The 23,259-nt window shown below is 48.8% G+C and overlaps 1 protein-coding gene across 8 annotated transcripts in view; it reads left to right on the top strand.

The window, feature by feature from the left end:
* Nucleotides 1-22,488, top strand: part of LOC110489380 (rho family-interacting cell polarization regulator 2) — a 123,170-nt gene extending 100,682 nt beyond the window's left edge. For 4 of the 8 annotated variants that reach the window (XM_036970834.2, XM_036970832.2, XM_090227559.1 and 1 more), the window contains exons 7-24: nucleotides 4,066-4,215; nucleotides 4,400-4,463; nucleotides 4,719-4,762; nucleotides 5,002-5,127; nucleotides 5,427-5,575; nucleotides 6,400-6,529; nucleotides 6,843-7,079; nucleotides 8,800-9,221; nucleotides 9,339-9,603; nucleotides 10,893-11,062; nucleotides 13,324-13,492; nucleotides 13,681-13,813; nucleotides 14,836-15,000; nucleotides 18,471-18,707; nucleotides 19,562-19,764; nucleotides 19,944-20,027; nucleotides 20,171-20,261; nucleotides 20,356-22,488. In XM_036970834.2, the coding sequence (XP_036826729.1) occupies nucleotides 4,066-4,215; nucleotides 4,400-4,463; nucleotides 4,719-4,762; nucleotides 5,002-5,127; nucleotides 5,427-5,575; nucleotides 6,400-6,529; nucleotides 6,843-7,079; nucleotides 8,800-9,221; nucleotides 9,339-9,603; nucleotides 10,893-11,062; nucleotides 13,324-13,492; nucleotides 13,681-13,813; nucleotides 14,836-15,000; nucleotides 18,471-18,707; nucleotides 19,562-19,764; nucleotides 19,944-20,027; nucleotides 20,171-20,261; nucleotides 20,356-20,456 (2,940 nt within the window). In that variant the 3' untranslated portion in view covers nucleotides 20,457-22,488. The remainder of the gene's footprint in view (nucleotides 1-4,065; nucleotides 4,216-4,399; nucleotides 4,464-4,718; nucleotides 4,763-5,001; nucleotides 5,128-5,426; nucleotides 5,576-6,399; nucleotides 6,530-6,842; nucleotides 7,080-8,799; nucleotides 9,222-9,338; nucleotides 9,604-10,892; nucleotides 11,063-13,323; nucleotides 13,493-13,680; nucleotides 13,814-14,835; nucleotides 15,001-18,470; nucleotides 18,708-19,561; nucleotides 19,765-19,943; nucleotides 20,028-20,170; nucleotides 20,262-20,355) is intronic. The other 4 variants (XM_036970838.2, XM_036970837.2, XM_090227560.1 and 1 more) reach the window with 2 other exon arrangements.
* Nucleotides 22,489-23,259: the final 771 nt, after the last annotated feature.

Here is a 23,259-nt window from a genome sequence, read left to right on the forward strand (position 1 = left end):
TTAATTGACATGGAGACTTCATTGTTAGAATGAATTAAACTCTTTGATTGAATAAATCTCATGATTCAGGAGAAAGTAGATAAAAATCTAAGTTTATTGGTCGCGTACACAGATTTACAGATGTTATTGCAGGTGTTTTTAGCTCCAACAGTCCAGTAATATTCATTTTTATTACTTTTTTTAAAGGAAATATCAGAACAAGCAATTGTGAAGGATGTCACGCTGCTTGCTTAGCGAGTACCACTTTCTCCTGATTCGGCCCATACCTGGCGCGGACTCAGGACGTCTGCCTCACAAACAAACCATCCTCTTAGCCGAACGTGCCACCTCAAAAGCTAGCTAATTAGGCGACGCAAGTGGGACACTTAAGGCTGAGGAATATCCCCATGTGATACAAAATGTCAGAGTCATCTTCAAATCCTCATTGCTCTGAATCAGATCTTTCTCTTCTGACTCAGCCCTTTCTCCTGTTTCTGACTCAGCCCTTTCTCCTCTCTCTCTGACTCAGCCCTTTCTCCTCTCTCTCTGACTCATCCCTTTCTCCTCTCTCTCTGACTCAGCCCTTTCTCCTGTTTCTGACTCAGCCCTTTCTCCTGTTTCTGACTCAGCCCTTTCTCCTCTCTCTCTGACTCAGCCCCTTCTCCTCTCTCTCTGACTCAGCTCTTTCTCCTCTCTCTGACTCAGCCCTTTCTCCCCTCTCTCTGACTCAGCCCTTTCTCCTGTTTCTGACTCAGTCCTTTCTCCTGTTTCTGACTCAGCCCATTCTCCTCTCTCTCTGACTCAGCCCCTTCTCCTCTCTCTCTGACTCAGCTCTTTCTCCTCTCTCTCTGACTGTGTTGTAATGATGTGCCAATAGTTAAAGTACAAAAAGGAAAATAAATAAGCATAAACATGGGTTGTATTTACAGTGGTTGTTCTTCACTGGTTGCCCTTTTCTTGTAACAACAGTTCACAAGTATTGCTGCTGTGATGAGACACTGTGGTATTTCATCCAGTAGATATGGGAGTTTATCAAAATTGGGTTTGTTTTCCAAATTCTTTGTGGGTCTGTGTAATCTGAGGGAAATATGTCTCTCTAATATGGTCATACATTGGGCAGGAGGTTAGGAAGTGCAGCTAGTGTTTCCACCTCATTTTGTGGGCAGTGAGCACATAGCCTGTCTTCTCTTGAGAGCCATGTCTGCCTACGGCGGCCTTTCTCAATAGCAAGGCTATGCTCACTGAGTCTGTACATAGTGAAAGCTTTCCTTAAGTTTGGGTCAGTCACAGTGGTCATGTATTCTGCCACTGAAACACTCTGTTTAGGGCCAAATAGCATTCTAGCATTCTTTCCAATGTGTCAAGTAATTAGTCCCAGGACCAGCTTGCTTAGGGGACTCTTCTCCAGGTTCATCTCTCTGTAGGTGATGGCTTTGTTATGGAAGGTTTGGGAATCGCTTCCTTTTAGGTGGTTATAGAATTTAACGGCTCTTTTCTGGATTTTGATAATTAGTGGGTATCGGCCTAATTCTGCTCTGCATGCATTATTTGGTGTTTTACGTTGTACAGAGAGGATGTTTTTTCAGAATTCTGCATGCGGAGTCTCAATTTGGTGTTTGTCTCATTTTGTGAAGTCTTGGTTGGTGAGCGGACCTCAGACCTCACAACCATAAAGGGCCATGGGTTCTATAACTGATACAAGCATTTTTACGAAGGCCCTAATTGGTATGTTGAATTTTATGTTCCTTTTGATGGCATAGAATGCCCTTCTTGCCTTGTCTCTCAGATCATTCACAGTTGTGTGGAAGTTACCTGTGGCGTTGATGTTTAGGCCAAGGTATTTATCGTTTTTTTTGTGTGCTCTAGGGCAACGGTGTGTAGGTAGAATTTGTATTTGTTGTCCTGGCAACTGGACCTTTTACAGAACACCTTTATTTTTGTCTTCCTGAGATTTACTGTCAGGGCCCAGGTCTGTCAGGACCCAGGTCTGTCAGGGCCCAGGTCTGTCAGGGCCCAGGTCTGTCAGGGCCCAGCCCAGGTCTGTCAGGGCCCAGGTCTGTCAGGGCCCAGGTCTGTCAGGGCCCAGCCCAGGTCTGTCAGGGCCCAGCCCAGGTCTGTCAGGGCCCAGCCCAGGTCTGTCAGGGCCCAGCCCAGGTCTGTCAGGGCCCAGCCCAGGTCTGTCAGGGCCCAGCCCAGGTCTGTCAGGGCCCAGGTCTGACAGAATCTGAGCAGAAGATCTAGGTGCTGCTGTAGGCCATCCTTGGTTGGGGACAGCAGCACCAGGTCATCAGCAAACAGCTTTGTTCAAGTAGACTGTGATTTTTCTGTGGTCTAATAGGGGTGTCAGTGGGCTGACTGTGAACACTCTGAGAGACTCTGGGTTGAGGTCAGTGATAAAGTAACCTACTGTATTACTGTCAAGGGATGAGCTGTGGGTGTACCTACTAAAGGAGTCTCATCGAAGCCTACCCTTGACTATGTACAGACCCAGCGTAGGACAGAGCTGCAGGAGTTGTGACCTGTTTTCATTGGTTGTTTTGTCATAGCTGTGTCTAGGGGGGCATATGGGGGAGGGAATGCTGTCACCTCCAGGTAGGTGTTTGTCCCTGTGTGCTGAGGGTGTCAGGTTCTTGTCCGGTTCTGGCATTTAGGTCGCCACAGACTAGTACATGTCCCTGGGCCTGGAAATGGTTGATCTACCCCTCTAGGATGGAGAAGATGTCATTGTTAAATATGGGGATTCTATTGGGGGGATATAGGTAGCACACAGGAGGACATTTTTCTCTGTTGAGATAATTTCCTTATTAATTTCTAGCCAAATGTCAAATATTCCTGTTTTGACTAATTTAATAGAGTGGGTTAGGTCTGTTCTATTCCAAATTAGCATACCCCCTGAGTCTCTTCCCTGTTTCACACCTGGTAGTTTGGTGGATGGGACTGTAACCTAGAGGGCAACCAGTGGGTCAATCTCCTTTAAACCATGTTTCTTGTAGGATGACAATGTCTGTATTTCCAATTTATTTGATGAAGTCTGGGTTCCTGCTCTTTAGCCCAAAGGCAGATGACCTCAGTCCTTGTATTTTCCAGGATGAGATAATAACATATTTGTGTTCCATAGTGTCTAGTGTTGTTTTCGTGTGGTTTAGGCCCGGACCATCACAGTAGGTGTGAGCAGAGCATGTTGAACATCTGATACATACTGCTTAGGTCACAGGATGGGGCTTGGGGGTGTAATAGTGGGGGTTGTTGCTCTGCTCACAGCCTGGGCATTATGTTCTGCTGTCATGTTGAAGTCCTTGCCAGCTGTCTTTCTCCATCCCTCTATCTCCTTTTCTCTCCTCAGTCCATGGGTTTAGCATAGTTAATATGAAGGGGGATGTCGGTCAGTGTGCTGTGATCTAAATGTGTAAATCTAAATGTGTCCCTCAGGTAGCCACCGCAGTATTCTAGAAAATGATCATTCATCTGCATGCTGAATATTTAGTATCTTTATGTAAGAGGGAGGATGGATTAGATTTGTACGCTTATTTCAGGCCCAGGGCTTCTGTTTACACTGAATGGAACATCACAAGCTTGTTTCAGGCCCAGGGCTTCTGTTTACACTGAATGGAACATCACAAGCTTGTTTCAGGCCCGGGGCTTCTGTTAACGCTGAATGGAACATCACAAGCTTGTTTCAGGCCCGGGGCTTCTGTTTACACTGAATGGAACATCACAAGCTTGTTTCAGGCCCAGGGCTTCTGTTTACACTGAATGGAACATCACAAGCTTGTTTCAGGCCCAGGGCTTCTGTTTACACTGAATGGAACATCACAAGCTTGTATCAGGCTCAGGACTTCTGTTAACGCTGAATGGAACATCACAAGCTTCCCAGACTGTTACTGCACGATCGGTACAGAACGTGCAGAGTATGTGTGTTTGTGAAAGGCATACTTTTTTATAGGTTAATAATATGTAGCCCTCTCTTTGTTGTGTATTTTAAGGCTATAACCCTCTGCTCTCTGTACTTTCTACATGTCTAAGTGTGTAACCCTCTCTATGCTACGGTGTATCGATTTGAACTATGACCCTCTGTGTCCCCTGTAGGTGGATGAGCTGTATGAGGCATTCTGTATCCAGCGCAGGCTGAGGGAGGGAGCCAGTAAGATGAAGCAGGCCTTCTCTGCATCTCCCTCCACCAAGGCCACCAGAGAGAGCATGTCAGAGGTCAACCGCAGATACAAGGAGTACACAGAGGTGTGGATCCTCGCGAATACACAACTATACTCTGTAATCATCAGGCCATTCACCGGCACCATACGGATCACCCACTGAGATCAAACACAGTTCTGGTGCCTGATGTCAAAGTTTGATGAATGGGTTTGGTTTGTCTCCTTTTTTTTTGTTGTTTTTGTGCTGATCATTCTCCCTTCCTCCCCAGAATATGAGCACGTTAGAGGGGGAGCTGGAGAACATGCTGGGGGAGTTCCATATCAAAATGAAAGGTAAGACTGAGGCCAGTGGGACAGCCGTTAGAGTAGAGGTATCTCGTAGGGAAAACTGGAGACAAACAAGCAATGAGTATCTCTTCATCTCTCTTTGTCTCTCCATCCCTCTCTCTCTCTTAATCTCTCTCTCTCTCTCTCTCTCTGCCCCCCCCTCGCTCTCCATCCCTCTCTCTCTCTTCATCTCTCTCTTCATCTCTCTCTCTGCCCCCCCCCCCCCCCCCTCCCTCGCTCTCCATCCCTCTCTCACTTCAGGTCTTGCTGGTTTTGCTCGTCTCTGTCCAGGAGACCAGTATGAGGTGAGTTATATGAATGAGGCCCTCTACATCAGAAGTAGACAACTGTGTCTTTCCCAATCTGCAGACCGGCTCCAAAATGGCGATTATGAAAACATAAAAACAACTGTTTCATGGCTCTTGACTTCTGTCTCCTTTGCCTTTCATCTATCTCTAACTCCTCTCTCTCTCTCTCTCTTCCTTTCTCCCTCTCCACCCTCCTTCCATCTCTCTCTGTTTCTCTCCCTCCCTCCCTCCGTCAGATCTTCATGCGGTATGGGCGTCAGCGCTGGAAGCTGAAGGGGAAGATAGAGGTGAACTCCAGACAGAGTTGGGACGGAGAGGAGATGATCTTCACGCCCCTCATCACAGACCTCATCAACATCAAGGTACACATGAGAATGTTATATCATATGATGCGGTTGGTTAGCTGATATGTTAAATACCTATCCAGGCGTGCGGGGATCTGACAGGCATCTGCAATGTATTTAATTTTGAATGCTGCCTCTGTCAAACCATTTCTGAGGGCAAACCACAGTCCTCCAAAGGTTCTGAAGCCAAATTACCTTTGACCCCTGGTCCCAACTATCTCTTTGGTCCAATCAGGTGACAGAGCTGAAGGGTCTAGCCACACATCCTGGTGGGCAGTGTGATCTGACCTCTAACTTCCTGTCTGTGGTCCAATCAGGTGACGGAGCTAAAGGGCCTGGCCACTCACATCCTGGTGGGCAGTGTGATCTGTGAGACCAAGGATCTGTTCACGGCCATGCCTCAGGTGGTGGCTGTAGACGTTAATGACCTGGGAACCATCAAACTCAACCTGGAGGTCACATGGTTGTAAGTCAGCGTTTCCAAAAATAGGGGTCATGACCTGATTTGCCTGATTTGAAAATGGGGTTGTGCGAGAGAAACTCGCGTTTGGTTCATAGAACCGGGGATACGTCAGTAACCTCTGGTAGCCGCTATATGGGTTGTAATTAAAAGAGTTTCTGTTTTCTACCTACAAATGTAGCAAAAAAATAGTTTTTACCTTTTAAGCCACAAAATATTATGACCCATTCACTGAAATATTTTTTTGGGGGGTCCCCTGTTGTAAGTGGACTTAATTAAATGTTTATTTGACAGGTGTATATGTTTTTAAGGTGCGACTAGTGACTGTTGAATCTGAATCAAAGGAGGTTAAAGTTCATATGGAGTTATTGTTGGTGTTCAAGGAGCAGAAAAACATCAACACCAACTTCAAAACTATTGTTTTTGTAGCCGAAACACAACATTCTTTAGGACTTAGCAAGACAGACAGTGAGGTTTATACAAATCTCCGCTGTTAAACTAAATGTTAGTCTAAAATAAAGAGAATGTCTGGAGGGTTTTTATAGGGAAGATCAAGTTTCTAACTTCCCTACCTGGGCTGATGAGACAGTGGATTGTACAGTCAGATGGAACAGATTCAGGATTTAGAGCCACCCGTTGTATAAAGTATTATAAACTACACTATGCTACGGTGGTTAGTTACATCGGTTAATGTTGACTAAGTGATGAAGTTATACTGTAACGCTGCCCCCTTCTGGAGAACCTGGGTGTCTGCTCCAGTGTTACAGCAGAATTCACCTAGTAGTTTATAGTTCTCTAATGGACTGTCTCTCTGCTCTTCCCCCATACAGTCCATTCGATGTGGAAGACCTGACCCTGTCTTCAGGCAACGTGAGCAAGGCCACCGCCCTGCAGAGACGGGTGTCTATCTACAGCCAGGGCACTCCAGAGACACCCACCTTCCAGGACCAGTCCTTCTTTGTGAGTCCCACACAGAGCCTCCTCTCCCTGGGGCGGGATAGGGGAGGGGAGTGGGTGTATGGATCTAAGGATCTATGTCTCCTAGTCCCATTGCTGCCTTATAACGCACCAGCCTGCTCACAACACAGGATTCCTCGTTGCACTAACCCACTAACACAGCCCTTGTGTTGACTGGATTGTGAAACCAACAACTTGTGTCTGTTTATGAATGCAATGGCTAAGGCTAACTAACCCTAACTCACCCATCCCTCCCACCACTCACCCATTTCTCCTCCCGCCCCTCCCTCCCCTGCTCCCTGTGTGTGTGGTAAAGAAGTGGCACCCCTCCCCAACCCAGCATCGCCTGTCCCCGACCCTGCATCGCCTGTCCCCGACCCAGCATCGCCTGTCCCCGACCCAGCATCGCCTGTCCCCGACCCAGCATCGCCTGTCCTTCCTCCACGGTCTGAGGAACTCCCTGTTAGAGAAGCTGAGACGCAGTCGCTCCTTTGGCGACCTGGTCTCCCTCCAACCCAGGCCCAAGTCCAGCCTGGAGGGTTATGTGACTGAGGTGTGCTAGGTTAGGGCTAGCCCCGATTCCCCCTGTCTGTGTGGCTGTGCCTGCTGATAGTTAGCATGCTGTCTGTGTGGCTGCTTATTTTTAGCATGCTGTCTGTGTGACTGCTTATTGTTAGCATGCTGTCTGTGTGGCTGTGCCTGCTTATAGTTAGCATGCTGTCTGTGTGGCTGTGCCTGCTTAATTGTTAGCATGCTGTCTGTGTGGCTGCTGATATTTAGCATGTTGTCTGTGTGGCTGCTTATTGTTAGCATGCTGTCTGTGTGGCTGCTGATAGTTAGCATGCTCTCTGTGTGGCTGCTTATTGTTAGCATGCTGTCTGTGTGGCTGCTTATTGTTAGCATGCTGTCTGTGTGGCTGTGCCTGCTTATAGTTAGCATACTGTCTGTGTGGCTGTGCCTGCTTATTGTTAGCATGTCTGTCTGTGTGGCTGCTGATATTTAGCATGTTGTCTGTGTGGCTGCTTATTGTTAGCATGCTGTCTGTGTGGCTGCTGATAGTTAGCATGCTCTCTGTGTGGCTGCTTATTGTTAGCATGCTGTCTGTGTGGCTGCTTATTGTTAGCATGCTGTCTGTGTGGCTGTGCCTGCTTATAGTTAGCATACTGTCTGTGTGGCTGTGCCTGCTTATTGTTAGCATGTCTGTCTGTGTGGCTGCTGATATTTAGCATGTTGTCTGTGTGGCTGCTTATTGTTAGCATGCTGTCTGTGTGGCTGCTTATTGTTAGCATGCTGTCTGTGTGGCTGCTTATTGTTAGCATGCTGTCTGTGTGGCTGTGCCTGCTGATAGTTAGCATGCTGTCTGTGTGGCTGCTTATTGTTAGCATGCTGTCTGTGTGCCTGCTTATTGTTAGCATGCTGTCTGTGTGGCTGTGCCTGCTGATAGTTAGCATGCTGTCTGTGTGGCTGCTTATTGTTAGCATGCTGTCTGTGTGGCTGTGCCTGCTGATAGTTAGCATGCTATCTGTGTGGCTGCTTATTGTTAGCATGCTGTCTGTGTGGCTGCTTATTGTTAGCATGCTGTCTGTGTGGCTGTGCCTGCTGATAGTTAGCATGCTGTCTGTGTGGCTGCTTATTGTTAGCATGCTGTCTGTGTGCCTGCTTATTGTTAGCATGCTGTCTGTGTGGCTGTGCCTGCTTATAGTTAGCATGCTCTCTGTGTGGCTGTGCCTGCTTATAGTTAGCATGCTCTCTGTGTGGCTGTGCCTGCTGATAGTTAGCATGCTCTCTGTGTGGCTGCTTATTGTTAGCATGCTGTCTGTGTGGCTGCTTATTGTTCGCATGCTGTCTGTGTGGCTGTGCCTGCTGATAGCATGCTGTCTGTGTGGCTGCTTATTGTTAGCATGCTGTCTGTGTGCCTGCTTATTGTTATCATGCTGTCTGTGTGGCTGTGCCTGCTGATAGTTAGCATGCTGTCTGTGTGGCTGCTTATTGTTAGCATGCTGTCTGTGTGGCTGTGCCTGCTTATAGTTAGCATGCTGTCTGTGTGGCTGTGCCTGCTTATTGTTATCATGCTGTCTGTGTGGCTGTGCCTGCTTATTGTTAGCATGCTGTCTGTGTGGCTGTGCCTGCTTATTGTTAGCATGCTGTCTGTGTGGCTGTGCCTGCTTATTGTTAGCATGGAGTGGCATGTGTCAGCTTGTATAGAACTAGAAAAGAGGAGTTAACTGCTCTCTCTCTCTCTCTCTCTCTCTCCCCCCCCCCCTCCCCTCCAGTCCACCCTCCCTGATGACGTCTTTGAGAACGGTGGGTGTGGTAACACCGAGTGCAAGCGCCTCTCCTTCACCTTCTCCGATACTTCAGTCTCCTCCCCCAGCCTCGCCCCCGGTCAGTCCAACCCCGAAATCACCGTCACGCCCCCTGAGACCTGCCCCCAGCCCCAAATCCCCAACGTTGAAGTCCCTGTTCGAATACATGCAGATGTAGTGGAAGAGGCAGAGGAAGGTGAGGAGGAAGAGGAGAGTCGCAGTAGCAGCGGCAGCGTGAGTACCAGCCTGGTCAGCGAGGAGGCGGAGTCAGAGTGGGAGAGGGCGGAGTCCCAGTGTAACGGAGGATCCGTCTCTCTCTGCTCGGTCGCTCCCGGGGGGGTGTGTCCGGACCTCGCTGGGCCGGACAGGGATGGTGATGAAGATGACAGGTAATAGATGGCTGTTTTGTCTTTATGATGCGCAGAGGCCAAACGAATCTCCCCTTGAGGGACAATGAAATTGTGTTGTATTGTAACGTATTCTATTCAATTGTATTCTATTGTCAGCTCGGAGCTACTGAAGCCCGTAGAACTTGACACTGAAGAACCAGGCAGCTTGACCAGGCAACTGGTGAGGAGACTGACATCGTCTGACATTCTGCCCGAGGCGGGGGTTCTGAGCTGGGCTGGGGAGGGGAGCCGGGCCTTCCTGGAGAGCAACCTGGAAGAAACCCTGCAGAATCTGCTACTGAGGCTAGAGTCACTGGGACAACGCTGTAGAGAGCTACAGGACCTGGAACAGGAAGTGATGCGCCTGGAGGACCTACTCAAGGTGAGGCCTGTACTTTCTCCTCAAGCAACTGTGTGTGCATCACAGGGTTGGAGGTCAATGCAATATTAGCTCAATTTGACATTTCATTTCTCCGTAGGAATTCATTTCAAATCCTGAATTGACTTCAGACAGAATTGAGCCCAACCCTGGTATATTACCTGTTACATTTGAGTCATTTAGCAGACGCTCTTATCCAGAGCGACTAACAGGAGCGATTAGGGGTAAGTGCCTTGTTCAAGGGCACATAGGCAGATTTTTCACCTGCTCGACTTGGGGATTCAAACCAGCAACCTTTCAGTTACTAACCCAATGCCCTTAACCGCTACGCTACCTTCAGTTCAAGCTGAGGCTACATTGTTTCTGTTGACCTTTATGAAAAAGTATTATCTGCTGAAATATTTGTAAGAGCGGTAGTTTATGATAGTTGTTTATGTACGTAGGTTTAATTGTGACTGTAGCCTCATTGTAGCCTTGACATCCAGTTTAATCTCCTATGACTGCAGGTCGTCTCTCCCTCAGTAGTAGGCCAACCTAGTCCAGCATTACCAGACAACCCACACCCTGCAGGGTTCTTCAGGGTCTGATCTCTCCTTCAGTAGTAGGCCAACCTAGTCCAGCATTACCAGACAACCCACACCCTGCAGGGTTCTTCAGGGTCTGATCTCTCCTTCAGTAGTAGGCCAACCTAGTCCAGCATTACCAGACAACCCACACCCTGCAGGGTTTTTCAGGGTCTGATCTCTCCTTCAGTAGTAGGCCAACCTAGTCCGGCATTACCAGACAACCCACACCCTGCAGGGTTTTTCAGGGTCTGATCTCTCCCTCAGTAGTAGGCCAACCTAGTCTGGCATTACCAGACAACCCACACCTTGCAGGGTTTTTCAGGGTCTGATTTCTCCTTCAGTAGTAGGCCAACCTAGTCTGGCATTACCAGACAACCCACACCCTGCAGGGTTCTTCAGGGTCTGATCTCTCCTTCAGTAGTAGGCCAACCTAGTCTGGCATTACCAGACAACCCACACCCTGCAGGGTTCTTCAGGGTCTGATCTCTCCTTCAGTAGTAGGCCAACCTAGTCTGGCATTACCAGACAACCCACACCCTGCAGGGTTCTTCAGGGTCTGATCTCTCCTTCAGTAGTAGGCCAACCTAGTCTGGCATTACCAGACAACCCACACCCTGCAGGGTTTTTCAGGGTCTGATTTCTCCTTCAGTAGTAGGCCAACCTAGTCTGGCATTACCAGACAACCCACACCCTGCAGGGTTTTTCAGGGTCTGATCTCTCCCTCAGTGCCGTCTCCCGGGCCACAGGAGCAGGTCGTCCAGCCTCACTCTGATGGTTGAGAGCGCCCTGGAGAGCTTTGACTTCCTCAACACCTCCGACTTTGACGACGATGACACGGGTGATGACCACGCCCTCCAGCGCTCCGTGTTCTTTGACATGGAGGCGGACAGTATCGGGTGAGTCAGGAGGGAGGGATGGGAGGAGGCAAGTCCCCTCCCCTGTCCTCTCGCTAGTCTACTACCCCTCTGTCCCTGCCTGGGAGATGGTGGTGGTGACCCTGCCTGTCTCCTTCCATCTGCCTCTAACCTCTGTCTGCTAACCCCACTGTCCCTCCACGGCCAATGAGATTCTACTGGGCCTGTGTATGTGTGTGGGACTAACCCAGGTTGTTTTTCTCCCCTCTATCTGTCTCTCTCTCTCTCTCCCCCCCTCTATCTGTCTCTCTCTCTCTCCCCCCCTCTATCTGTCTCTCTCTCTCTCCCCCCTCTATCTGTCTCTCTCTCTCTCCCCCCTCTGTCTCTCTCTCTCTCTCTCTCCCTCTATCTGTCTCTCTCTCTCTCCCCTCTATCTGTCTCTCTCTCTCTCCCCCCTATCTGTCTCTCTCTCTCCCCCCTCTATCTGTCTCTCGCTCTCTCCCCCATCTATCTGTCTCTCTCTCCCCCCCTCTCTGTCTGTCTCTCTCTCCCCCTCAATCTGTCTCTCTCCCCCTCTCTGTCTCTTCCCCCCTCTCTCCGTCTCTCTCCCCCCTCTCTGTCTCTCTCCCCCCTCTCTGTCTCTCTTGCTCCCCCCACCTCTCTCCCCCTCTCTCTCCCCTCTACCTGTCTCTCTCTCCCCTCCTCTCTGTCTGTCTCTCTCCCCCCTCTCTCTCTCTCTCTCTCTCTCCCCCCTCTCTCTCCGTCTCTCTCTCTCTCTCTCTCCCACTCTCTCCGTCTCTCTCCCCCCTCTCTGTCTCTCTCGCTCCCCCATCTCTCTCCCCTCTACCTGTCTCTCTCTCTCCCCCCTCTATCTGTCTCTCTCTCTCTCCCACCTCCGTCTCTCTCTCCCCCTCTATTTGTCTCTCTCCCCCTCTATTTGTCTCTCTCCCCCTCTACCTGTCTCTCTCCCCCTCTCTGTCTCTCTCGCTCCCCCCACCTCTCTCCCCCTCTCTCTCCCCTCTATTTGTTTCTCTCCCCCTCTTGGTTTTCACTCTCCCATCTGTCTCTCTCCCTCTCTCCCATCTGTCTCTCTCCCATCTGTCTCTCTCCCTCTCTCCCATCTGTCTCTCTCCCTCTCTCCCATCTGTCTCTCTCCCATCTGTCTCTCTCCCTCTCTCCCATCTCTCTCTCCCTCTCTCCCATCTGTCTCTCTCCCTCTCTCCCATCTGTCTCTCTCCCATCTGTCTCTCTCCCTCTCTCCCATCTCTCTCTCCATCTCTCCCATCTGTCTCTCTCCCATCTGTCTCCCATCTTTCTCTCTCCCATCTGTCTCCCATCTCTCTCCCATCTGTCTCTCTCCCATCTGTCTCCCTCCCTCTCTCCCATATGTCTCCCTCCCTCTCTCCCATCTGTCTCCCTCCCTCTCTCCCATCTGTCTCCCTCCCTCTCTCCCATCTCTCTCTCCCTCTCCCATCTGTCTCTCTCCCTCTCCCATCTGTCTCTCTCCCCTCTCCCATCTGTCTCTGTCCCCCCCATCTGTCTCTCTCCCCACCATCTGTCTCTCTCCCCACCATCTGTCTCTCTCCCCACCATCTGTCTCTCTCCCCGCCATCTGTCTCTCCCCCCCATCCCATCTGTCTCTCCCCTCCCATCCCATCTGTCTCTCCCCTCCCATCCCATCTGTCTCTCCCCTCCCATCCCATCTGTCTCTCCCCTCCCATCTGTCTCTCCCCCCCATCCCATCTGTCTCTCCCCTCCCATCCCATCTGTCTCTCCCCTCCCATCCCATCTGTCTCTCCCCTCCCATCCCATCTGTCTCTCCCCCCCATCTGTCTCTCCCCCCATCTGTCTCTCCCCCATCTGTCTCTCCCCCCATCTGTCTCTCCCCCCATCTGTCTCTCCCCCCATCTGTCTCTCCCCCCATCTGTCTCTCTCCCTGTATATTCATCTGTTTGAAGTTAGTGTACAAACCCGAAAGTAAAAAACGCAAAACCAAAACTTAAGAACTGGAAGCTTAAAAATAGCATATATAGAACATATCTAACCGCTTCTTAGACTTGCTTCCAATGAGAATGACATATCTATGTGAATTTGGTCAGGTCGCCCCAAAAAATTACATATTGTAGATTTAAATTAATGGATTCGTACTGCATTTAACTCTAGCATCCCATATCATGCTGATTCACATACTGTTGTATTCTAACGGCTATAGTAGTAATTTTAGTGCACTTCTATACATCTACACTTCTATACTCTGCTGCTTCCTTCTGGTGACAGTGTGTATCTCCTGTCTGTCTTAACAGACCTGGGGACCCGCACCCAGAGGTCAGGGGTCACCTGAGTGAAGCCCTGACGGAGGACACCGGGGTGGGCAACAGTGTGGCCGGCAGCCCCCTGCCTCTCACTACGGGCAACGAGAACCTGGACGTGGCCATCGTCATTCACCTGCAGTACTGCGACCATCTCATCCAGGTGAATTAACGTGTTCCAGTCATTTCAAACATTTCTAACCGATAACAATCTAACTTAACAGACTGAAAACTAATTATGAAGCGGTTGTAGTAAAATGTAATTTGTATCGATCTAATAGTGCGGGGTGGAAGCTCTCCTATAATTTATTGGCCACGACTACGTGTGACTGTGTCTGTGTGTAATTACAGCTCCTGTCCAGTGGGGGGAGCCCTTGGCAGCGTCGAGCCCAGCTCCAGAAGCTCTCAGCTCAGACTCAGCTGCTAGAGGAACTGGGAGAGATCAGCACAGAATGCCTGGGGAGCATCACCTCTGCTGCTGACGGTTAGTAGTCTACTCTGGAGCAGGGGACAGAGTCATGGGAGCAGGGGACAGAGTCATGGGAGCAGGGGACAGAGTCATGGGAGCAGGGGACAGAGTCATGGGAGCAGGGGACAGAGTCATGGGAGCAGGGGACAGAGTCATGGGAGCAGGGGACAGAGTCATGGGAGCAGGGGACAGAGTCATGGGAGCAAGGGACAGAGTCATGGGAGCAGGGGACAGAGTCATGGGAGCAGGGGACAGAGTCATGGGAGCAGGGGACAGAGTCATGGGAGCAGGGGACAGAGTCATGGGAGCAGGGGACAGAGTCATGGGAGCAGGGGACAGAGTCATGGGAGCAGGGGACAGAGTCATGGGAGCAGGGGACAGAGTCATGGGAGCAAGGGACAGAGTCATGGGAGCAGAGGACAGAGTCATGGGAGCAGAGGACAGAGTCATGGGAGCAGGGGACAGAGTCATGGGAGCAGGGGACAGAGTCATGGGAGCAGTGAGACCTTTTTTTTACCCCTTTTTCCTGGTATCCAATTGGTAGTTACAGTCTTGTCTCATCGCTGCAACTCCCGTACGGACTCAGGAGAGGAGAAGGTCGAGAGCCATGCGTCCTCCGAAACACAACCCAATCAAGCCACACTGCTTCTTGACACAATGCCCACTTAACCCGAAAGCCAGCCGCACCAATGTGTCAGAGGAAACACTGTGTCAGCATGCACTGCGCCCGGCAGGAGTCGCTAGTGTGCGATGGGACAAGGACATCCCTGCCGGCCAAACCCTCCTCTAACCCGAACGACGATGGGCCAATTGTGCGCCGCCCCATGGGTCTTCCAGTGGCAGCCGGCTGCGACAGAGCCTGGACTTGAACCAGGATCTCTAGTGGCACAGCCTTAGACCACTGCGCCACTCGGGAGGCCCACAGGAGGAGTGGGACTTGAGGGGACTAATTCACTGAGCAGTGTGTTTTCGTCTTTCTGACTTACACATTTATCTATAACCTAATAATGAATCTCCGTCTGTCCTCTCTCTCTCAGTGCTCCCAGGGCTGTCGGAGCGGCCTGCTCAGATGGCTCTGTGGTCGGAGTGTAGTGGTTCTGGTGCACTGTTCCACGCTACGCTGGACCGGGTGCTCAAACACATGCACCACTGCTACACTCGCCCACTGCAGGAGAGACACCCGCACACCGCAGCTGACACAGGTAGGCACTTTTCTTTATCTGTCTTAAACACAATACAGTAGTTATACATTTTAACTATGTGTGTCCAACATATGCAAATTCAGCTTATTTCTATGTGAAAACTGAAATGGTCTATTCATTCCTTTTTCCATTTTAGTATGCCAATTGAGTATCATATTGTGATTTTCTTTTTTTTAATACAGAGCATTCAGAAAGTATTCAGACCCCTTCCCATTTTCCACATTTTGTTACGTTACAGCTTTATTCTAAAATTGATTAATTACATAGATATTTTTTTGTCATCAACCCATACTCAATACCCCTGAATGACAAAGCGAGAACAAGCTCTGTCCAGTTGGATGGGGAGCGTCACTCTGTCAGGTTGGATGGGGAGCGTCGCTCTGTCAGGTTGGATGGGGAGCGTCGCTCTGTCAGGTTGGATGGGGAGCGTCGCTCTGTCCGGTTGGATGGGGAGCGTCGCTCTGTCCGGTTGGATGGGGAGCGTCGCTCTGTCAGGTTGGATGGGGAGCGTCGCTCTGTCCGGTTGGATGGGGAGCGTCGCTCTGTCCGGTTGGATGGGGAGCGTCGCTCTGTCCGGTTGGATGGGGAGCGTCGCTCTGTCAGGTTGGATGGGGAGCGTCGCTCTGTCAGGTTGGATGGGGAGCGTCGCTCTGTCAGGTTGGATGGGGAGCGTCGCTCTGTCCGGTTGGATGGGGAGCGTCGCTCTGTCCGGTTGGATGGGGAGCGTCGCTCTGTCAGGTTGGATGGGGAGCGTCGCTCTGTCAGCTTGGATGGGGAGCGTCGCTCTGTCCGGTTGGATGGGGAGCGTCGCTCTGTCCGGTTGGATGGGGAGGGTCGCTCTGTCAGGTTGGATGGGGAGCGTCGCTCTGTCAGGTTGGATGGGGAGCGTCGCTCTGTCAGGTTGGATGGGGAGCGTCGCTCTGTCAGGTTGGATGGGGAGCGTCGCTCTGTCAGGTTGGATGGGGAGCGTCGCTCTGTCAGGTTGGATGGGGAGCGTCGCTCTGTCAGGTTGGATGGGGAGCGTCGCTCTGTCAGGTTGGATGGGGAGCGTCGCTCTGTCAGGTTGGATGGGGAGCGTCGCTCTGTCAGGTTGGATGGGGAGCGTCGCTCTGTCAGGTTGGATGGGGAGCGTCGCTCTGTCAGGTTGGATGGGGAGCGTCGCTCTGTCAGGTTGGATGGGGAGCGTCGCTCTGTCCGGTTGGATGGGGAGCGTCGCTCTGTCCGGTTGGATGGGGAGCGTCGCTCTGTCCGGTTGGATGGGGAGCGTCGCTCTGTCCGGTTGGATGGGGAGCGTCGCTCTGTCAGCTTGGATGGGGAGCGTCGCTCTGTCAGCTTGGATGGGGAGCGTCGCTCTGTCAGCTTGGATGGGGAGCGTCGCTCTGTCAGGTTGGATGGGGAGCGTCGCTCTGTCAGGTTGGATGGGGAGCGTCGCTCTGTCAGGTTGGATGGGGAGCGTCGCTCTGTCAGGTTGGATGGGGAGCGTCGCTCTGTCCGGTTGGATGGGGAGCGTCGCTCTGTCCGGTTGGATGGGGAGCGTCGCTCTGTCCGGTTGGATGGGGAGCGTCGCTCTGTCAGGTTGGATGGGAGCGCCTCTCTGTCCGGTTGGATGGGGAGCGTCTCTCTGTCAGGTTGGATGGGGAGCGTCGCTGCACAGGTGATCTCATTTCTCTCGAGATGTTCGAGTTCAGGGTTCAGGTCCGGACTCTGGCTGGGTCACTCAAGGAATTTTTTTGTGTGCCCTTCCCCAGATCTGTGCCTTGACACAATCCTGTCTCGGAGCGCTATAGACAATTATTTCGACCTCATGGCTTGGTTTTTGCTCTGTCAACTGTTGGACCTTATATAGACAGGTGTGTGCCATTCCAAATCATGTCCAATCAATTGAATTTACCACAGGTGGACTCCAATCAAGTTGTAGAAACATCTCAAGGATGATCAATGGGAACAGGATGCACCTGATCTAAATTTTGAGTCTCAAAGCAAAGGGTCTGAATACTTATGTAAATAAGGTATTTCTGTTTTGATTTCTTATAAATTTGCTAACATTTTGGAAAACCTGTTTTTGCTTTGTCATTATTGGGTATTGAGGGGAATTTAAAAGAAATCATTTTTAGAATAAGGCTGTATCGTAACAAAACGTCAAAGTCTAGGGCTGTGAATGCTTTTGGGAATGCACTGTATATTAGGGATCGCTTGCTGTATATAATAAGGGTATGTGAGACCAGGGAGATGTACCTGTCCAGAGTTGTTTATTAGGAAATTAAACTACTTAGCTCAATTTATGAAATAAACAACCATTTTGTCTCATTGTTTGTTTCCACTACAATTGCTGTACTACAGTACTGTCACTGTATATATCTCACACAGCTGTCTCAGCACTGTCACTGTATATATCTCACACAGCTGTCTCACTGTATATATCTCACACAGCTGTCTCACTGTATATATCTCACACAGCTGTCTCACTGTATATATCTCACACAGCTGTCTCAGTACTGTCACTGTATATATCTCACACAGCTGTCTCAGTACTGTCACTGTATATATCTCACACAGCTGTCTCACTGTATATATCTCACACAGCTGTCTCAGTACTGTCACTGTGTATATCTCACACAGCTGTCTCAGTACTGTCACTGTATATATCTCACACAGCTGTCTCAGTACTGTCACTGTATATATCTCACACAGCTGTCTCAGTACTGTCACTGTATATATCTCACACAGCTGTCTCAGTACTGTCACTGTATATATCTCACACAGCTGTCTCACTGTATATATCTCACACAGCTGTCTCAGTACTTTCACTGTATATATCTCACACAGCTGTCTCACTGTATATATCTCACACAGCTGTCTCACTGTATATATCTCACACAGCTGTCTCAGTACTGTCACTGTATATATCTCACACAGCTGTCTCACTGTATATATCTCACACAGCTGTCTCACTGTATATATCTCACACAGCTGTCTCAGTACTGTCACTGTATATATCTCACACAGCTGTCTCAGTACTGTCACTGTATATATCTCACACAGCTGTCTCAGTACTGTTACTGTGTATATCTCACACAGCTGTCTCAGTACTGTCACTGTATATATCTCACACAGCTGTCTCAGTACTGTCACTGTATATATCTCACACAGCTGTCTCAGTACTGTCACTGTATATATCTCACACAGCTGTCCCAGTACTGTCACTGTATATATCTCGCACAGCTGTCTCAGTACTGTCACTGTATATATCTCACACAGCTGTCTCACTGTATATATCTCACACAGCTGTCTCAGTACTGTCACTGTATATATCTCACACAGCTGTCTCACTGTATATATCTCACACAGCTGTCTCAGTACTGTCACTGTATATATCTCACACAGCTGTCTCAGTACTGTCACTGTATATATCTCACACAGCTGTCTCACTGTATATATCTCACACGGATGCCTCTCTCCTCCCTCCCCAGTGATCCGGCTGGTGGTGAGTGAGATGGTGGACAGGAGTGATCTGGCCTCCTCCCCTACATGCCACCCCCCTTCGGCCCTATCCCAGGACGTGGGCCCCCCTTCGGCCCTGTCCCAGGAAGTGGTCCCCCCTTTGGCCCGGTCCCAGGACATGGTCACAGTGTTTCAGTTCCACAGCTACGTCTCAGAGCACAGCGTGGAGGACATGGAGGAACACCTATTGCAGGTGGCCAGAGAAGGTAAGACTCAACACACATTCTGACGTACATGTTATTCAATCATTTCATCCAAACTGCTCACGTGCGTCTGCGTAGCCAGGTGCTAAAATACAACTGGGTTAAATTTTTGACTCGTGATTCACGTCAAGTCCCGCCCATCCCATCTCCTCATTGGTATTTAGGAGTATATACCCACGTGGTTGATTGAAAGATGAACTGAGGTCCATACTCCAGTATAGTTGATGGTAATACACCTTCAAATTGGTTGCCAACCTCCATATAAAGTCCACAAAAGAAGACGACTGAAGGAGGAGAGATTATTTGATTTGATTTAACTAGGCAAGTCAGTTAAGAACAAATTCTTATTTTACAATGATGGCCTACCCCGGCCAAACCCTCCCCTAACCCGGACGACGCTGGGACAATTACTAGAACCTAACTAGGTTCCCCTTTTTATCTGTGGATTAATTGTCAAGAGTAGAGAACACACGATTTTGTGTGACTCAAAATGGCTCAAAATTCTACAAAGAGCCAGAAAAAAAGGTCTGAGTGTTTTTCAGGTAAATTAACAACCCAGTGTTAATATCCCAGGACAAGTTGTCTAGCAACAGTAAGCTAGCTAGCTAAATGGCCATGAATGTGTCATGTGTTTTCGAACTGTCCCCAAATTAAAATAGTTGGTTCATAGTTTTTGGTATTTCTACCTACGTGTCCTGGTCACATCTGGTGTGGACGGTCCAAATCAACATGCGCAATGGCGGACGCACGTCTGCCCAGCGGAGTCAGCATGTGAGGGGGTCCACACATGGTCCACTGAACAAAACTAGGCTTGTAAGTACCTGTGAGTTAATTTAGTTATTTTGTCCTCCCCTCAGCTGTGTTTGCGGAGGGCCTGAGCTGTGGCGACTCGGAGCGTTGTCTAAAGGAACTGGATGAGGTCTCACACACCGGCCTGTGTCCCCGGCAGCAGACCCTCAGGGCGCTGGCTTCCCTCCTCTCCCACCAAGACCCCCAGCTCAGCGAGGCTGCAGCTGCCTACATCACCTCTGCTTCCTCACACACACCCTTCAGGTCAAAGGTCAGTGTGTGCGTGTCAGTAGGCTTGATCCTTGACCCGCTCAGGCTAAAGTAAACCCAGCCCTAATATAAACACCATTTGTCTGTCAAGGTCACTAAGCCTGCCTAGAATACTGGACAGGTGCTATGACTGGGCAGTGACTTGAGTTTGTTAATTTGTGTTTCTGCGCGTCTTTACAGGCGGTGGATTGCTACACACAGGCCTTGTGGGAGGCTGGAGTTCAAACCCAAAGGTCTGCCTGTGCAGCTCTTAGCTGTCTACAGGTCAGTGTTGCTTTTCACTTTTAGCTATAGAACCGACATTTCCCCTTCATATTCATATGATGCATCTTATTGTGACGTCTCTCCGAAGCGAGAGGATCTGTTACACCGGTTATCAAACCCCTCTGTTTCTTTCTCTATCTCAGGCAGTAGAGAGCCTCCGGGCGGTGGTATCACTGTGCGACTCGGCAGACGAGGAGCTTCGCCATGTTGCCAGAGAAACCCTGCTCACTTTCGGTGAGTGACAGTTTGACAAAATAAATCTTCTGTCCATTTTTAGCCCCATCAATGTCTGTTTTAAGCAAAAGATGAATTTGATTGACTTATACAGGTGAAGAGGGCCGCCTGGCGTATGAGCAGCTGGACACGATGCCCCGAGAGATGGTACGACTGGGGACGCGGCGAGGGAACGCCGTCACCACCGCCTTCTGAAAGCACAGGACTAACTAAATGAACCTAGGAGCCTCACATCCACAGGAGGGGGACGACCCCCCCTAGAACAACCCCCCGCTGCGCCTGTGCTTTGAGCCATGCAGACTGGACATGCGTTTAAATGGACACAGCTAGGGGGAGTGGCCGCATCAATGCAGAGGAGCCCAACTAAACATGGAAGGGCCACGTCTCATCCTTATCAACAGACTGGTGTAAATCCTAACTGTCCATTCTCTGACCACCACTATTAAACCATCTCTCACTGCACAGACAGAGCATCTCTACCATCACAACTTATTATGTTTATCACGGCTGTGTTTGATATATGATATCCTTATATAACTGCTATTCATTTGTTTTAGGAGGTGACGTTCATTAGACAAAAGGTTATTTGCGCTTTTCAAATTACACTGTGTCAGACATGTAAATATAATAGCATTATACTCTGAACTGGATTTATTTGGTCTTATGTACTGTTGAGATTCAGGGATTTTACAGACCGTTTGAACACTTTCTGTCAGAGGGTGCCATGGAAGATAATTTAGGGGACTAATGACAGTCAAATCGCTCGGAAGGAGGTAGTTAAAAGCAACGCTCGCAAGTCCTCGTCAACATGCATAAAGAAGGAAGTCTTTCCCTAGATAGCAGTTACCAGTAAGCAATGTTCTCACTCCAACATGCACAACATGAAGAGAGAGTCATACTTGGACTGCCTTTCAAACGAAGTTCTCTACTCACACATGCCTGGGATCTACATTCAGAGTTTGAATGTCTGCTTGCTGGGAACTGATGAGATTTGATCATGATTTATTTCATTGGAAGCAGGTACGACTGGACTCGAGGAGTGAGTGTGAGTTAGGGATAGTTAGTATGAAAGGAGAATGCACTTTCTCCACAACTGTACAGTGCAGAACCACGGGCCTGTCTAAGGGGATGATGCTTCGAATCGGCAAGGACTGAGGCTATAGCGCTCTGCCTAGCTTTTTATGCCAGTTGTATCTATACTACTGAGTCCGGTGCTTCTTCAGCATGACAACAGTGTTTTTCTCAACTTAATTTATTTACACCACATTTGTGATTCTAATATTTAATTTTCATTTACTTTTGAGTAAGAGGGCAGAATGCAGATACTATTTCACATGTAAAAGTTGTATATTTGGTGTTTTTCTTGCTCATGTTTGATTTTTTAAAGTTTCATTAAAAAAAGGACTCATTAACATGGGAATGATCTTGCTTACATAAAATGTTACTGGAAATATATTTTTCCACTCTTTTAAATGTATTTGTACATTAAGTAAGATGGATGGCTGGTATTATTTGGAGGATTTACCAACATAATCAGAGAGCGTTTCCCACGCTACTTTATTACGCGAGGAAAGCCTAAAAATGAACATTTATTCTGAAGATATCTTTAACCTGGCCACTACACCCAGGCTCACCTACAAAGAACAACCATAAACAACCATCAGAATTATCATCTTAATCCTGTGACATGAGATCGGCTTCTAACCGCACTGTCCTAAAGCCATAACGATACGAAAAGGTGTGTTTTAGGCGGTAATATGTGAAATAATATTTGTTCTTTTGTATATTAAAGCTTTAAAACGTGTGAAAGTTGTCACTAAAACTGAAGATGGCTTTGAGTTTGGCCTGGCGTATGTTGATCATGGTCTTTATTTTGAGTAACAATGTGCCTCTTTCTCCCATGACGTGAATAGTGTTACAGTATTTTGGTATGATACTCGTCACTTCAACAACTCCTCTAATTAATGGTTTTTTTTCTTTCTCCATGATGCAGCGGTCTCCATCTTTCTTTGTGCTAAAAGTAACCCGTGATGAATTAATGTTGCCTCTATTCAACTCCCAAGTCAGACTGAACATGTAGACAGAATGATGAAACGTTATGACATTGATCATATTTCATGTAAATACACAGTGAGGACATGTTACATTGCTCCAGTACTGACTGCATTCATTTCCCCCCTGCTCAATGAAAGTGGCAATAAAGTTTATTTTTGCATAATTATGAAAATAAGTTGGACGATTGTTTTATTTATTGGTAGAGTAATGATTTAATTAATGTTTTAGCCTAGTATCAAAACCAGTGGAGGCTGCTGAGGGGAGGACGGCTCATTAAACTCATTAAACCATGAGTTTGGTGTATTTGATACCATTCCAGCTATTCCGCTCCAGTCATTAGCACGAGCCCGGTGCCACCAACTCCTCTGATCGAAACTGAATAAATGAAAAACCAAGAAGCAGATCAATATTCAGTGTGTTTTCCAAGCTATTAATGGTTTGGGATTGCAGCCAGAAGCGTACATGATTCTGTCATTTTGGACAAGGGAGCACAAAGACCTTCAAACAGAATGGAAAGGTGCATCATCTTGAGACAAGAGTCATATTTATACCTGGTGATAACATGTCAAAAGGTGACCGTGACGAGTGACATGTTAGTCACTGCTGGATGTTAGGAGGCGGTGGGAAAGTGAACCCAGTCGTCCTCTAGACCAGGGGTATTCACCGTTTACCCTACGAGATCCAGAGCCTACCGACTTAACTCAATTATATAAGTACACACGTTTGGTGTCCCAGGTCGAAATCAGTCCCTGATTAGAGAGGAACAACGACAAAACATGCAATGGCACTAGCTTTCGAGGTCCCGAGTTGGAGTTGGAAGGCTCTAGACTAGCCGTTAATGTTTTTCTTCTTAGAAGACTTTAGTGTTCAGGCAGGGATTGAGGCTATATAAACCAGCAGATGGTATTTCCATAAAGGGACCAGTATCAGTGTCTAGGTGATA

Source organism: Oncorhynchus mykiss, chromosome 30, assembly GCF_057628025.1.
Source record: "Oncorhynchus mykiss isolate SJ-2025 chromosome 30, ASM5762802v1, whole genome shotgun sequence".
NCBI classification, from domain to species: Eukaryota; Metazoa; Chordata; class Actinopteri; order Salmoniformes; family Salmonidae; genus Oncorhynchus; species Oncorhynchus mykiss.